At 45.8% G+C, this 16105-nt stretch overlaps 1 protein-coding gene across 2 annotated transcripts in view; it reads right to left on the bottom strand.

Moving 5' to 3' along the window:
* LOC141106548 (uncharacterized) overlaps positions 1-16105 on the bottom strand; it is a 55470-nt gene that overhangs the window by 28386 nt on the left and 10979 nt on the right. For both annotated transcript variants that reach the window (XM_073597400.1, XM_073597401.1), the window contains 3 exons: positions 10677-10774; positions 8933-8999; positions 8384-8476 (listed from right to left, as the gene is read on the bottom strand). In XM_073597400.1, coding sequence (XP_073453501.1) covers positions 8384-8476; positions 8933-8999; positions 10677-10774 — 258 coding nt within the window. The remainder of the gene's footprint in view (positions 1-8383; positions 8477-8932; positions 9000-10676; positions 10775-16105) is intronic.

Genomic DNA, 16105 nt, shown 5'->3' with positions numbered 1-16105 from the left:
AAACTGAGAGCGATAACACCAAATTTAACACACCTGCTCCCCATTCACACCTGAGACCTTGTAACACTAATGAGTCACATGACACCAGGGAGGGAAAATGGCTAATTGGGCCCAATTTGGACATTTTCACTTAGGGGTGTACTCACTAACTGTGTGTTGAGTTATTTTGAGGGGACAGCAAATTTACACTGTTATACAAGCTGTACACTCACTACTTTACATTGTAGCAAAGTGTCATTTCTTCAGTGTTGTCACATGAAAAGATAGAAGAAAATATATTTATATACAAAAATGTGAGGGGTGTACTCACTTTTGTGAGATACTGTATATACACACACACTTACCAAAAGTATTGGGACACCTGCCTTTACACGCACAATAACTTTAATGTCACCCCAGTCTTGGTCCGTAGGATTCAATATTGAGTTGGTCCACCCTTTGCAGCTATAACAGCTTCAACTCTTCTGGGAAGGCTGTCCACAAGGTTTAGGAGTGTGTCTATGGGAATGTTTGACCATTCTTCCAGAAGCGCATTTGTGAGGTCAGGCACTGATATTGGACGAGAAGGCCTGGCTCGCAGCCTTTGCTCTAATTCATCCCAATGGTTTTCTATTGGGTTGAGGTCAGGACTCTGTGCAGGCCAGTCAAGTTCCTCCACCCCAAACTTTATGGACCTTGCTTTGTGCACTGATCCAAATCATTTGGTGGAGGGGGGATTATGGTGTGGGGTTGTTTTTCAGGGGTTGGGCTTGGCTCCTTAGTTCCAGTGAAGGGAACTCTTAAGGCGTCAGCATGCCAAGACATTTTGGACAATTTCATGGTCCCAACTTTGTGGTAAGTTTGGGGATGGCCCCTTCCTGTTCCAACATGACAGTGCACAAAGCAAGGTCCATAAAGACATGGATGAGCGAGTTTGGGGTGGAGGAACTTGACTGGCCTGCACAGAGTCCTGACCTCTACCCGACAGAACAGCTTTGGGATGAATTAGAGCGGAGACTGCAAGCCAGGCATTCTCGTCCAATGTCAGTGCCTGGCCTTACAAATGCGCTCATCATGGGACACAGAGCACCATAGTAATCACTATGTGGGTATATAGGCAAACTTGTCTTGCATACACATGGTCGCACAAAGTTGTGGGAAAATCCGATCGTTCCGAACGCGGTGACGTAAAACACGTACGTCGGGACTTTAAACGGGGCAATAGCCAATAGTTTTTGTCTCTTAATTTATTCTGAGCATGCGTGGCACTTTGTCCGTTGGATTTGTCTACACACGATCGGAATTTAAAGGATCGGATTTTGTTGTCGGAAAATTTTATAGCCTGCTCTCAAACTTTGTGTGTCGGAAATTCCGATGGAAAAAGTCTGATGGGGCCCACACACGGTCGGATTTTCCGACAACAAGCTCCGATCGCACATATTCCGTCGGAAAGTCCGACCGCGTGTACAGGGCATTATAATATCATTAAATGATGCAGCACCAGTGAATATAATAAAAACGTACAAAAGTAAGTAAACAGTGCTCAGTGTGCAAAGCGTCTCAACTCAACTCAAAGTCCATATAATGTATATTCAGATAAAATAGACCTTCCACCATCCTGCAGATCCTTGTGTATCGAAAACACAGAGTGCCACCACCTTTTCTTTATTGTACATCATGGGACACAGAGCAAAATACTAATCACTATGTGGGTATATAAGCACCTTCAGGTGATGGACACTGGTATACCTAATACAGGAAGTTCACTCCCTATATAACTCGTCCTCCTACCAGGAGTACCTCAGTTTTTGTAGCAAAGCAATATACTTAAACCCCAGAAGAAGGGAGGGACCTCTGTGTCCCATTATGTACTCCAAGAAAAGGATTTTACAGGTAAGCGGTTATAAAAATCCTATTTTCTTTATCGTACATCATGGGACACAGAGCACCATAGTAATCACTATGTGGGACGTCCCATAGCAATGCTATTTGAGGGGAGGGAGAGACAACCCATAGGGCACCCCCAGACTTGAGGACCTATACTGCTGCCTGCAGCATACTGTGCCCAAAGATGATATTCTCATGCCTTCTTACATCCACCTGATAAAACTTGGTGAATGTATGTACTGAAGACCAAGTTGCGGCCTTACAGATCTGAGCCATGGAGGCCTGATGACGCACTGCCCAAGCAGCAGGTAGAGTGCTTTGACTTGAAAAGGTTGAATTTTACCCCTTAAATCATAAGTCTGAATTATAACTTGCCGAATCCACTTAGCGACAGTGGATTTCGACGCTGCTTGTCCTTTCTTAGGACCCTCTGGCAGTACCAATAAGACATCAGTCTTCCGAATCTGAGCAGTTGTCTTTAAATAGACTTTGACCGCTCTCACCACATCAAGACAATGTAGGGACTTCTCTTCCCTGGAACATGGTTTTGGAAAAAACGACGGCAGGACAATATCTTGGTTCAGGTGAAAACCTGAAACCACTTTTGGCAAAAAACCTGGACAGGGCGCAACATCACTCTGTCCTCATGAATAATCAAGTATGGCTCTTTACAAGAAAGAGCAGCCAATTCTGAAACCCTCCTTGCTGAGGATATAGCAACCAAGAATACTAGCTTCCTTGTCAGAAGGACTAAGGGAATATGCTGTATCGGTTCAAATGGCTGTTTTTGTAACACTGACAAAACTAAGTTCAAGTCCCAAGGGCTCAAAGGTGATTTTACTGGCGGATTAATCCACTTCACCCCTTGCTAAAAACCCCAGACTAAAGAATGTGTAGCAATCGATCTTTGAAATAAGACCGATAAAGCTGAGACTTGGCCCTTAATAGTACTCAAGGCAAACGTCATCTCTACCCCTAATTGTAGAAAGGCAAGAATTCTGCCTATGATATACCTCCGAGGGTCCCAACCCTTGGATTCACACCAGGAAACATAAGCCCTCCAGACCAATATATAGTTCTGGAAGCTGGCTTCCTTGCATTAATCAAGGTAGAGATAACTGACCCAGAAAGCCCACATTTCTTCAGAATGTGGGTTTCAATAGCCAAGTCTTTAAATTTAGCGTTCGTATGGTAGGATGGAATATCGGCCCCTGTCAGAGTAGGTCTGGCTGTAGTGGAAGGGACCATGGATCCTCCACCACCATCTTTACGATTGCTGCATACCAGGACCTTCTGGGTCACGCTGGGGCTACCAGAATTACTGGCTTTCTTTTCAGCTTGATCCTGCAAAGAAGTCGTGGCAGCAACTGAATAGGGGGGAATGGATAACTCAGTGAGAACTGATCCCACGGGGTCACCAACGCATCTATTCCGCATGCGAGTGGGTCCCTTGTCCTGGACACAAAGTTGACTAACTTCATGTTGAATCTGGATGCCAGAAGATCTACGTCCGGAGTCCCCCATCTTTGGCAAAGATGACAGGGTGAAGGGACCATTCCCCCAGGAATAACTGCTGGTGACTCAGGTAGTCCGCCTGCCAATTCTCTACTCCCGGAATGAAGACTGCCGACAGGCACGGAACATTCCTTTCAGGCCAAGTTAGAATATAGTTCACCTCTCTCTGCGCTGAGAGACTCCTGGTGCCCCCTTGGTGATTGATATAGGCCACAGCTGTGGCATTGTGGGATTGGATCCTGACAGGACAATCCCGTAACCTGATAGTCCAGGCCGTCAGAGCCAGACGCACTGCCCGAATCTCTAGGATGTTGATGGGCAAGGCTCTTTCGGTTCTTGACCAGTCCCTGGACAGTTGTCTTCTCTAGTACTGCTCCCCAGGCTGAAAGGCTGGCATCTGTTGTTACCACTTTCCAGATAACTGGTCCTTAAGGATTTTCCTTTCAGCTGATTCTGGGTTAGTAACCACCAACTGAGGCTTTGGGACACCCTTGGGGACAGCCGCATTGGCAAGTCTAAAGCTTGAATCGTTTTATTCCAATCAGACAGGATACTGTTTTGCAACAGTCTCGAATGGAACTGGGCATAGGGAACCGCTTCGAATGAAGCCACCATCTTTCCTAACAACCTCATGCAAAGGCGAATGGGGGGGATCTCTTTTCAACCTGACCATCTGCATCAGCTCTCTTATGGAGTTGATTTTTGCCTGAGGCAAGAACACCTTTTTCTGGGCTGTGTCTATGATCAGACCCAAGTACTCCAGCCTTTTTAGCGGTTTTAAGGAAGATTTCTCTAGGTTGAGAATCCAACCCAGATTTTCCAGGTAACTGGTTGTAATGCTTACGCTTTGCTCCAAATGAGCCACCGACTGGTCTATTAGCAATAGATTGTCTAGGTACACCAAGACTGTTATGCCCTGTGCCCTTAACCTGGCTAGAGGTGGGGCCAGCACTTTTGTAAACACCTGGGGTGCTGTAGCTAGCCCGAAGGGCAAGGCTACAAACTGAAAATGCTGCTTTTCTACTTCGAACCGCAGAAACCTTAGGCGAGCGGGAAATATAGGGACATGCAGATATGCATCCCTGATCTCCTCCTTGTAGGATAGAAACTATGGACATGATTGACTCCATGCGAAAGGAGCAGATCTTCAGGAACTGATTTAGATTCTTTAGATCTAGAATGGGTCTGATATCTCTATTTGGCTTTGAGCCAGTACTCAGTCTAATGCCTGAAACAGAGATGGCCTTTTCCCTGGATCTTTGGGAATGTTTGATCCCAGAAAACGAGACGGTGGAAACCCCCAAAATTCTAGTTTGTATCCTAGAGACACCGTGGAGATGACCCATCTGTCCTGAATTACCTCTTGCCAGACTTCTGAGTATTGCAGAAGTCTTCCCCCCACTCTGGCGAGGGGGGGGTGCCTCTTCATAATGAGGCTTTAGAATTCTGCTTTGCAGATTTCCGGCCCCAGGTCTTTTTCTGTGTCTGGGTCTGACCCTGAGGTTTTCCTCTAGAGCAGTGATGGCAAACCTTGGCACCCCAGATGTTTTGGAACTACATTTCCCATGATGCTCATGCTCTTTGCTGTGTAGTGGAGCATCATGGGAAATGTAGTTCCAAAACATCTGGGGTGCCAAGGTTCGCCATCACTGCTCTAGAGTCTGACGGTGGAGGCCGTCGCCACTGCCTAGAGGCGGATGCCCCTGGCGCTGGAGAAAGAGTTCGCTTTAATGAAGGACGTTTATACTTTCTTTTGACTGGCAAAAGAGTACTCTTCCCACTAGAAATCATTTGGATGTATTTGTCCAAATCATCCCCAAATAGTCGATCCCCATGAAAAAGGAAACTAGTCTAATTTTTTAACCACAGGATCCTTCGCATGTGTACTAGCACAAGCGCAAGGCGAGACGCCTGGTGAATAGTCTTTAATGGCATCTATGGCAAAACATAACGCCTTTGGTAGTTCGGCCAAATCGCGGGCCTGTTGTGCAGGGACCTCTTTAAGGGCCTGTCTAAATTGGTCCTTTAGGGACTGACAGATGCCTATTGCAGCGACTGCAGGCTGAGTAAAGGCCCCTGCCAAGGAAAAAGAGGATTTTAACAGGAATTCCAACCTTTTATCTGTTGGATCTTTAAGCATTTGTGCATTTTCTACTGGGCAAGTTAGATTTTTATTCACACTGGAAATCGCAGAGTCAACTGCTGGTACATTCCATTTTTTGGGAGAATTTCTCCTTCATGGTATATAGAGCTGAGAATCTCTTTGAAGAGAGAAAGTGCTTTTCCGGGTGATTCCATTCAGCATAAATAAGTTTTTCTAGTAATGCATGGACAGGAAATGCATGAAAAGGCTGTAAAGGTTTTAATGAACCTAAAGAAGAAACAGAACTTTCAGCTGACTCCGTTAGGGGTAGCTTGAAAAAGGAACGAACCATCTCCGTAAGAGATTGTACCAGCAATTTCTCAGTTTGTGAGGCTGAAAAAGGTTCATCTACTGTTATCTCCTCTGAAGAGGAGTCATCGGTTTGCCTTTCCTCATGATCGCCTGAGGGTAATACCTCATCCTGTACCCACTGTTCCCTTGGTAGGAGATCTGGGGTGGGGGAGGGGGATCTAACACGCTTCCTATCCCTTTGGATGGAGCATGCGATTAAAGTCGCTAATCTTCCTTCTAGGCCCTGCAGGGCGGAGGATAATGCATCCTCAGTCACGTATACAGGGGCTGAGATGTGAGAAGCAGCTGCACCACCAATTGGTTCCAGTGACTCACCCTAGCTTGCCATATCTGATATTTCAGGAGAGGATGACAGTGTGGAGGCATGACTGGAATTCCCAGCGCCTGGGGGTGGAATTTTTGGTACCTTTTTTGTGGTGTCTTTTTTGGAAGTCATAGAGCTAAGCACAAAAGCAGAGGCACTAAGTAAATGCACTATTTGCTGAGCAATAGTCTAGCAGTATAATGCCGCTATATAAAGTTCAGCTTGGTGCAGAGTAACAATGTATTTCCTGTACTGGAAATGCCTGCATACATCCCTTACGTGCCCCAGCGCTCCTGTGTCCTGTGTGTCAGACTTCCATCTCTTCAGTTGTTCATCTGATAGAGATCTTTTTAAAAGCCTCAGGTGTGAGCTGCATCCCTTGCGCCTGCACTGTGTGTTCCACGTGGACGCTACTTCCTGCACACGGCGTTGCGCCTAAGCCACGCCTCCTCGCCATTAACCCGTCCCCTCCCCTCTGTTTCAAATCAACAGCTGTCTGCGCACGAGGCATTCAGCATATGGGTCTGCCAGTGCAGACCCATAAGAGGAGAGGCTCTGTCCTCTGAATAAAAACAAGTATGGACAGGGTTGGGGAGAAATATATATGGCTTATGTGAGGGATATTTCAGCTGCTCTGTATACAACACCGGGAAGCCGCCACCGCACCCCCTGTGTTGTACCTCCCAACCCCATTAGTTACCCCAGGGGGAGAAGAACATGCTGTTTGTTTATGATTAAAAAATCCCCCCTGGCTGCTGAGACCACACACATGCTGTTTCTAGCTGGACTGAGCTGACTGACAAGCAACGTATCAAAGTATGTGCATTTAATCCCTCTAGTGGAGACTTTAAGGCATGACAACACTTTACTCATGGAAGAAACAACCATAGGTGAACTTTTTACAGTTCTTATGCCTCTTCCCTTACCTTATACTCGCTGCAGGATACTGCTGTAACAGACAGATCAAAACTTCACCCATCACGGCGGGCTGCGTTAGCAAACCTTCAAGGACCGGGTCCCTTTTATAGGGGTTCCACTCCCTTGGACCTGTATTAGCACCCCACCAGGAAAAACTGGTGATAATGTAATGGAGCATGACCAAAGCCCAGGGTCCACCCCAGGCAAAACCTTGTGCTTCGTATATGAGGCCCGGGTACAATCCACCTCGGCCTCAGTGGCACACTGGATGGATCCAGTAAGTGGAGGAAAATCCAGCAAGGAACCCTCCTGGAGCTCCTCAGAGCACATCTTCACTCGTGACCAACACCTTAGACACTGGCGAAAAAACTGAGGTACTCCTGGTAGGAGGAGGGGTTATACAGGGAGTGAACTTCCTGTATTGGGTATACCAGTGTCCATCACCTGAAGGTGCTTATATACCCACATAGTGATTAGTATTTTGATCTGTGTCCCATGATGTACAATAAAGAAAAGGTGGTGGCACTCTGTGTTTTCGATACACAAGGATCTGCAGGATGGTGGAAGGTCTATTTTATCTGAATATACATTATATGGACTTTGAGTTGAGTTGAGACGCTTTGCACACTGAGCACTGTTTACTTACTTTTGTACGTTTTTATTATATTCACTGGTGCTGCATCATTTAATGATATTATAATGCCCTGTACACGCGGTCGGACTTTCCGACGGAATATGTGCGATCGGAGCTTGTTGTCGGAAAATCCGACCGTGTGTGGGCCCCATCAGACTTTTTCCATCGGAATTTCCGACACACAAAGTTTGAGAGCAGGCTATAAAATTTTCCGACAACAAAATCCGATCCTTTAAATTCCGATCGTGTGTAGACAAATCCGACGGACAAAGTGCCACGCATGCTCAGAATAAATTAAGAGACAAAAACTATTGGCTATTGCCCCGTTTAAAGTCCCGACGTACGTGTTTTACGTCACCGCGTTAGGAACGATCGGATTTTCCCACAACTTTGTGCGACCATGTGTATGCAAGACAAGTTTGAGCCAACATCCGTCGGAAAAAAACTTTGGATTTTGTTGTTGGAATGTCCGATCAATGTCTGAATGTGTGTACAGGGCATAAGTGTTTAGGTTGGGATATATTAAACTTTGTTTGCCAGTGGGCACACGTGTTATCACAGCACAGATTGCATTAAGTTTAGAACCACCATTTTAGCTAGTATGGACAGCTGTGTTACTAAGGCAGCAGAACAAATGTAAAGGACCAAACAGCAAGAAAGAGATTTCTATTTATTCAAAACAGTCTCTTACCTGTGCCAATCTCCACAGTAATCACTTCCTCTTTGATATCCACATCTTCTTCTTTTTTGATTTCATTGGCAGTGTCTCTGGTGTCTTCGGGGTCTGTTAATAAAGATGAGAGTGAAGCCCCCTGTACTGAGATATACGAGAGACCCCAGAGAGTGTGTGTGGGGGAGACTGGTCATGTCTCTTGGCTGGTAACACACAATGACATGATGTGAGGAGGAGAGCCGGAGTCTAATAGAGGCTGATGGCTCCTGACTCCCCCACTGGGCACATACTGTCTCCCCATTACTGTCTACTGACAGAGGAGGGGGGAGAAGAAGAGATTGTTGTAGTGACTGAACAAGGAGAATCTGGGTCTCTTCTCTGGATTGAGACTGCATTCACATCTGAGGGACGCAACGCGTTTGGCACCAAAGTATATATTTTTTTTTTTTGGCACGAGTCAAGTGCGTTTTTGCAGGTTTGGGGTGCCTTTAAAAAATAAGGGATTGTTGTAGTGTCTGAACAAGGAGAATCTGGGACTCTTCTCTGGGTTTAGTGTTTATTCCTTACCTGTGCCAATCTCCTCCTTATGCTGCTCACCATCCTCTTCAACTTTTATGACAGTCACGCCATTTACCTACACAAAGCAAAAGAATATGTATAGAAGCATTTACTTAAATCATTCCAGTTAAGTGTTTTCTTGAAACCACAGAAGATCCTTATCTGGGTCAGCTCAGCTTTGGAATGTCTATGGCTCCTAGTAGAAAAGGGGTTCAGGTCTTACATTTTATACCTAGCAGATAACTTATTAGTAATTCAAACTAACTGCTAATATTCTGATAGTTTAGATTCCTTCATTCCCACTCATTCAGCTACAGGTACATCATTTCTAAATACCAATGCACATTAGATCCTCTGTATTTAGACATCTGCGCTCATAAGAGATGTGTAAATAACACTAATTTGACTAATTATATTAGAATAATGTTGTCAGATCAATGGTTTAGTATTGTGAAAGAGGTCATCCAACATTCCAGGGGTCAGCAGTACCCTGATTGGACTGATACTGCATTTTTATTTCTGTAGTTACTATCATCTTCCGGCGTAATTAGATAAGGAGATTTCACTATTTGTCTGCTGAATCAATCACTGCTGATAAATGGAAGTCATCCAAAGATGGGAAGACATCTCACCACATGTTCCTTGTGGAAAAGACACCTACAACCATGCTAGTGCTCAGTTGGCCAGGTTGGATCTTTCCGGCCAAGAGCAACTGAATTCTTAAGACAATTGTGCCTGGTGTATAGAGGTATCCAAGACACATGCTGACCTACTGAAGGATTCCAACAGGTAATTCCCTTGTATACCAGACTCAAGATTGACTTGGAACAGTTACTAGAACAGTTAAAGTGCCCCGCACCACTCTTTCACCCATGAATTTATAGACATGCCTAGTTTTATTTCTAAAGCTGCTCATATGCAGTTACAGTATGTTTTTGTTCAGTCAGTGGGCTGAATAAAAAAAAAAAAAAAAAAATAATGTATTCCTTCACCCACAAAAACAAGGTGGAGAGGACATGTTCAATGTCCATTTAATGCCTAGAGCCAGTCATAAAGTGTAGACTTACGATAGATAGATCAAATTTCAGACAGTTAAGCAGGGAACTGATGAATTTCGATCCACGTATGGTTGTTCTCGATTGACTTTTGTCAAACAGGAATGTTGAAAAACTTTTCTCGTTTAGCAGCTGCAAATCAGTGTATTCTGACAGTCCTGCAGTCAGAATACAACAGCACAGCAGGGAGGATTCCTCCATCTGCCTCGCTTGTGTGGATTGAGGAACCTGTTATTTTTTTCCAATCAGCCTGCTGGTTGTTTAGAACAAAATTAAGTAATCTATGGCCAGCCTTAAGTCATCCATAGATGATTTGAATCTTGGCCAGCTCAACAAAAACCGGCCAAGATTTGATCCATGTAGGGGCAGGCTGATATCCAAAGTAGAATCCATCGATCGACTTTGGTAAAACCAGTATGCCGGATTTTCAGTGCCGGATTTTCAGCATGCTATTAGTTCCAGCAGCTATAGCCTCTAGCAATAATTGTGTTCTCCCAGCAGGGACTGTGCCCCTTGTCCCCCCCAGCCCCACAGGGAGAACACAATAGCTATGCGGGAGGGATTCCCCCATCAACACTAACTCTGTGGATGGGGAAATCAAGAGTTTTTCTTTCCTGCAACCATGGGTTGAAGAAGACAATTGCAACATCTTTGGCTTGTCTTAGTCTGGTGTGTGATAAGACCTTCATTCCATTTACCTGATAACGGTGTGCAATCTTGTGATGTTTCAGCACAGGATCCTGGGAACAAAGAAGTCTGGGACATCTCTCAGATCTTTTTCTCTTACCTGATCCACCTGTAGAAAACACACACACACACTGACCGAACAGTTTTATGTGAAAGCTCAACAATTTCTTGATTTTCAACATTTTTCAGGGTGTACCAGTGTAAAAATAAGTAGCACCACTTTAAAGCTGAACTCCAGGGAAAATTCTAAACTATCCCTGAATTAGAGCTTCCACGTACTGCAAGGGTTACATTTTTTTAAGGCTCATTTTTGTTTAGGGCACCTTTAAATTGAATTTTACCTCTCCCGCACTCTCACAGGCTTCCTCCCCTCTGAAACCAGTCCCCAGAGGGCCGCTTCACTTCAATGCTCTGTTCACAGTTGCAATCTGACATCATTACGTGCAATGCAGCAATGCAGGACCAGCAATCCTGCAAAGCGAGGACGCCGAAGGCCCATCCAAAACCCGGACCACTGGAAGCAAGTGGAGAGTGACGGTTGTTGGGGGAGTGAGAAATTAGGTAAAAAACACATTATTAAATGGTTAAATGGTACCCTAGACAAAAAAAGGGGCATTTAAAATTTGCAGTGCGGTGGGAGCTCCACTTCAAGCGAAGTTTTGATTTTAAGCTTTGCAGTTCAAAGTCTAGCCCCCCACTCACTGAAACCTCCACTTGTTTACTTCTATACGGTACATATCTTTTTTTTCCTGCAATCTTCAGGCCGGTGCGGTGTCATCATGAGTTCTTCCTCTTCTTCCTTGGACTGAGCAGCACTCGTGAGGACGTTCAAACACAACTTAGTCCAAGAGTATTGTGACCCCCCCGACTCTGTGATGATGCACCACCTCGGCTCATAATAAGTGGGTGGTGCTGGCTGTCATTCAACCTTGAAAAGGACCATTGTTTTCAATGTTGTTATCACATGTGTACCTCACAAATGGATCCCACCTCCTCAAAGGCTCCACTTGCTCTCTCCACTGCAAAGCCATCCATGCTCATATGGATCCAAAAACCAAGACGTAAAACAGCAAGTTGCACACCAATTATGTCACGCATTAAAACAAGCTTTATTGAGGCAAGCAGTACAATGCGCAAATCCCCACCTTGAGACTGCTCCTCTCTAAAGCGTTTCACCCTTACAGGCTTAGTCGTGGATATGCGGAGGGAGGGGTAGTTAAATACACCATGCAATTACAGTACAATTTTTGAAAGATCAGCAGCATTACAATATACATAAAGATTCACCTAATTCACAACGACCTCAATTACTGGGGTTTCCAAGGTCTCTGCTTAGAACCAAAGAACATCAGGATATCTCAGAACACATTCTAGTTCACAAGTCTCCTGTAAAACGTAGCATACATGTCTACATCACACCCCCTAATAAAAACCTATAAATGCAAAAAGAAATGTACACCCCCTCAAAGCTTTTTTACCTCCGAACGACCACAAACCAACATTTTATTATAAATCTAAAATTGAAAAACATTCATTTCTGATTTATAAAATGTTATTTTAGAAGTGGCCCATACCAAGGGCAGAACGTTTGAAATGAAGCAATTGGTGCAATACCAAATGAGACTGTGATTTTCATCATCTCATGAGAGATGTGTAAAAAACAATATTACTGGGGGTGTGTCCAAGATGGCGACGGTGTAAGACGCTTGATCAAGGAGCTCTGCAGCCATCGCGGGGAATCTATCCTTTTAACCCATTCTGCCAAGCTTTTTGACCGTTTGAACCCTCTCCCAGCTTCCTCCCGCGGATGCGGACACGGAGCCGGCGACGTTTTGATCACCACAGGCCGAGTAATACCCAGAGTCCTTTTGTAATATATATTTTTTTGATCTGAGATTTGTTTTTTGGTCTAGGAGAAAATGAAACTTCCCTATTTTTATTTTCTCTAAAACGGGTTTTCTTTTTCTCATTTCGGGGGGGAGGGGGTGGGGGAGGGGGGGGGGGAAGGACGGGAACGTAATTTTTAAGTTTGTGCCCCTGGCTTCGGCCAGGTGAAATCTCTGTTGACTCCTGCTTGATGGCGGCATCTCCTTCAGATGGAGACTGATACACCTTTTGAGTGGTGGATTTTTACCACGCGTCCTCTAAGTTCATGACCCCGTTTGGTCAATGATCATAACCAGTTATTGGGAACAAGCGCACTCTGGTTGGGGGGGTGTGCGGGGTGGGGGGAAGGGATTAAGTTTAGAAGGGAACTGTTATTATAGTTACACACAGGAATGTATGTTGTACAGATACAGTGGTTTAGGAGGATGGATAATAATTAGAATGCTGATCTCAAATGTGTTGTGGGGTAGGGGGTGGATCTGTATCCCTCGGGGCCCGGGTGCACTCCCCCTTCAGTCCGCTTCAAATTCTCTCAGAATCCCATGGCCCCTATTACATTAATCTCTTGGAATGTTCGGGGATGAACTCTCGCATTAAGAGATCCCTAGTTTTTAATTTTCTTAAAATGCACCGCCCAGATATCTGTATCTTGCAAGAGACCCACCTCACTGGGGGTCGAGTCCTTGGTCTTAAAAAACCGTGGGTAGGACATTACTATAATGCCACCTTCTCCACATATGCTAGGGGGGTAAGCGTCTTAATACATAAGAACTTATCATTTACACTGTTGGACTTGCACCTGGACCCTGAGGGCAGATATGTACTATTACATGCAGTTGTTGCAAATGTGCCCATGGTGATAGTGGGATTGTATATACCTCCCCCGGCATCGCTACTGGTACTTCACAAAATTATGAAAAGTATAGCAGGTTATCCCACAGATAAGGTACTATTAGCGGGGGATTTTAATATGCCTCCATGTCCACATGTGGACAAGCTGATGTCGGACGCGACAACAGAGTCCTCGCTGTCCAGATGGGCCACTACTTTTGGTCTTACAGATGTCTGGCGGTGGAAAAACCCCTTATTAAGATCTTACACCTGCCAGTCTGCCTCCTATAGGGCCATGTCCCGCATTGACCTGGTGCTCGCCACGAGTGCCGTCTTAGCGATGGTGCAGGAGGTCTCCCACTTGCCTAGGGGTATATCAGACCACTCTCCGGTCCTGCTCTGCTTGAGGATGACCCCTGCCCCCACTGACTGTCTGTGGCGCTTGTCCCGGTTTTGGGTATCAGATGAACGTGTAGCTGCGGATGCGGAGGTGGCTGTGCGGGAGTTCTGGACGGATAATCCGTCTGCTACGACACCCGCAACTAGTTGGGAGATGTTCAAATACCATGCTAAAGAACATTATCAGAAGGCCATAGATCTTACAAGACGTCAGACTAGGGCAGCTCTGCTGCGGGCTGAACAGAGGGCTACAGATTTAGAGGCTCAGTATACGGTTGCAGGGATGAGGCCCATAGAAAAGACCTACAGTGTGCTATGAGAGAGGTTGTGCTACTCCGAACATCGGCCACAAAAAAATTATTACTGCATCAAGCGCAGCGCATATTTGAGCAGGGGGAGCGGACTGGGCGCCTATTGGCGTGGCTATCTAAGGAGCAAGCGGTCTCAGCTACGGTGGCCAATATTAAAGATGCTTCGGGGCGGTTATTGTCGGACCCACGAGATATTAATACCTGTTTCGCGCTGTATTATAGGGACCTATATACGTCCAGGGTGGGATATTCGGTCGCTGACCTTCAAACATATGTTGAGGCCATTGAATTGCCCTCCCTGTCGGAAACGGCTCGCCGGCGTCTGGATGCTCCAATAACACTTAAAGAGCTCCAAAGTGCTATAGGATCCCTTCAAGTGGGGAAAACTCCAGGGGATGATGGATTCCCTGTTGAATTCTATAAGGCCCACGCTGAGACCCTTGCTGTCAGGCTGCTGGAGGTCCTCTCCGCCTCCTTTGAATCTGCTTCTCTGCCCCCTTCCATGTCAAGAGCTGTAATTGTGGTCATTCCCAAGCCTGGCAAGGATCCCGAATTATGCTCTTCGTACAGACCCATCTCGCTCCTTAACGTGGATGCGAAGATCCTTGCAAAGGTTCTGGCTACCAGACTCAATGCAGTCATCTTGTCGCTAGTTCATGGAGACCAAACAGGCTTCATGCCGGGCAAGGGTACAGACATTAATCTACGGAGACTATTTACTGTACTAATGAGACCGGCTGCTGAAGGGGGGGCCAGCGTTGTGGCCTCCCTGGACGCAGAAAAAGCCTTTGACTCGGTGGAGTGGGAATACCTATGGCTAGTATTACAAAAGTTTGGGATAGGACCCAACTTTGTAAAGTGGTTACGTCTACTCTATTCAGGCCCAACAGCCAGAATTCATACAAATGGCATCCTATCTTCCTCTATTCCCCTCCACCGAGGCACCAGGCAGGGCTGCCCGCTCTCACCGGCCCTCTTTGCTTTGGCGATCGAGCCGCTGGCGATATTACTCAGAGCATCTACGGAGATGGGGGGTATTTCATTCCCTCCCCTGATAGAAAAAGTATCACTCTACGCAGATGATATGCTGCTGTACCTATGTGACGCCCAACAATCAATAAAAGCCGCTCTGAATATCATAGACAGATTTGGAAGGTTCTCTGGGGTCAGGGTGAACTGGGAGAAATCTCTCCTGTTCCCCCTGACAGATGCTCCGCCGCCGGCTGGCCCACCCCTCCCTCTTAAAAGAGTGACGAAATTCAAATATTTAGGCATTAACATACAGACGGATCCGAAACAATATCTAATAGACAACGTATACCCTATTCTACAACAGTTTATCCAGCGTTGTTTGGTCTGGAAAACGTTGCCACTGACCCTGGTCGGGAGAGTAAATCTCATAAAAATGTCCTTCCTTCCTAAATTTTTATATGTTTTTCGCCACACTCCAATTCCCATCCCTAACTCGTTTTTTGTAAAGCTAGACCAAGCTATTACCTCTTTCCTCTGGGCGGGAACAACACCCAGAGTTGCTAAACAAACACTACAGCTATCGCTTTCAGAGGGTGGCCTCTCCCTCCCAAATTTTAAAAAATATTACTGGGCGGCGGTGTTGGTCTCGGTAAGGTGGTGGTTTACTCAAGATAATACCAACCCAGCGGTAAATCTAGAGGCAGCGATTCTTGGCTCATACTCTGAGCTCAGTAACTTAGTCTATAGAGGTCCGAGGTACAGTCCCCAAATCACACTACATATGAAAACGACAATTAAGGTGTGGCAGCAGGTGTCTCGCTACTTTGGTGACGGACGGGCTGTCTCTCCATATACTCCGCTGTGGGGCAACCCCACAATGCCGCATTTCCAATCTGTCCCGGATCCTCAGGTCTGGGCCAGATACGGTGTTCGGATATTACGGGATATTTTCAAGGAGGGACAGCTTCTCTCGTTTGTAGAGCTAAAGGAGAAGTTCGACCTCCCCCCATGGATGTTCTTCCGGTTTTTGCAGCTCAGGC

The sequence above is a fragment of the Aquarana catesbeiana genome, linkage group LG08 (assembly GCF_042186555.1).
Source record: "Aquarana catesbeiana isolate 2022-GZ linkage group LG08, ASM4218655v1, whole genome shotgun sequence".
In the NCBI taxonomy this organism is placed as follows: domain Eukaryota; kingdom Metazoa; phylum Chordata; class Amphibia; order Anura; family Ranidae; genus Aquarana; species Aquarana catesbeiana.
Note: the sequence above shows the minus strand (reverse complement) of the source record. Positions and strands in the feature narration are given on the sequence as shown.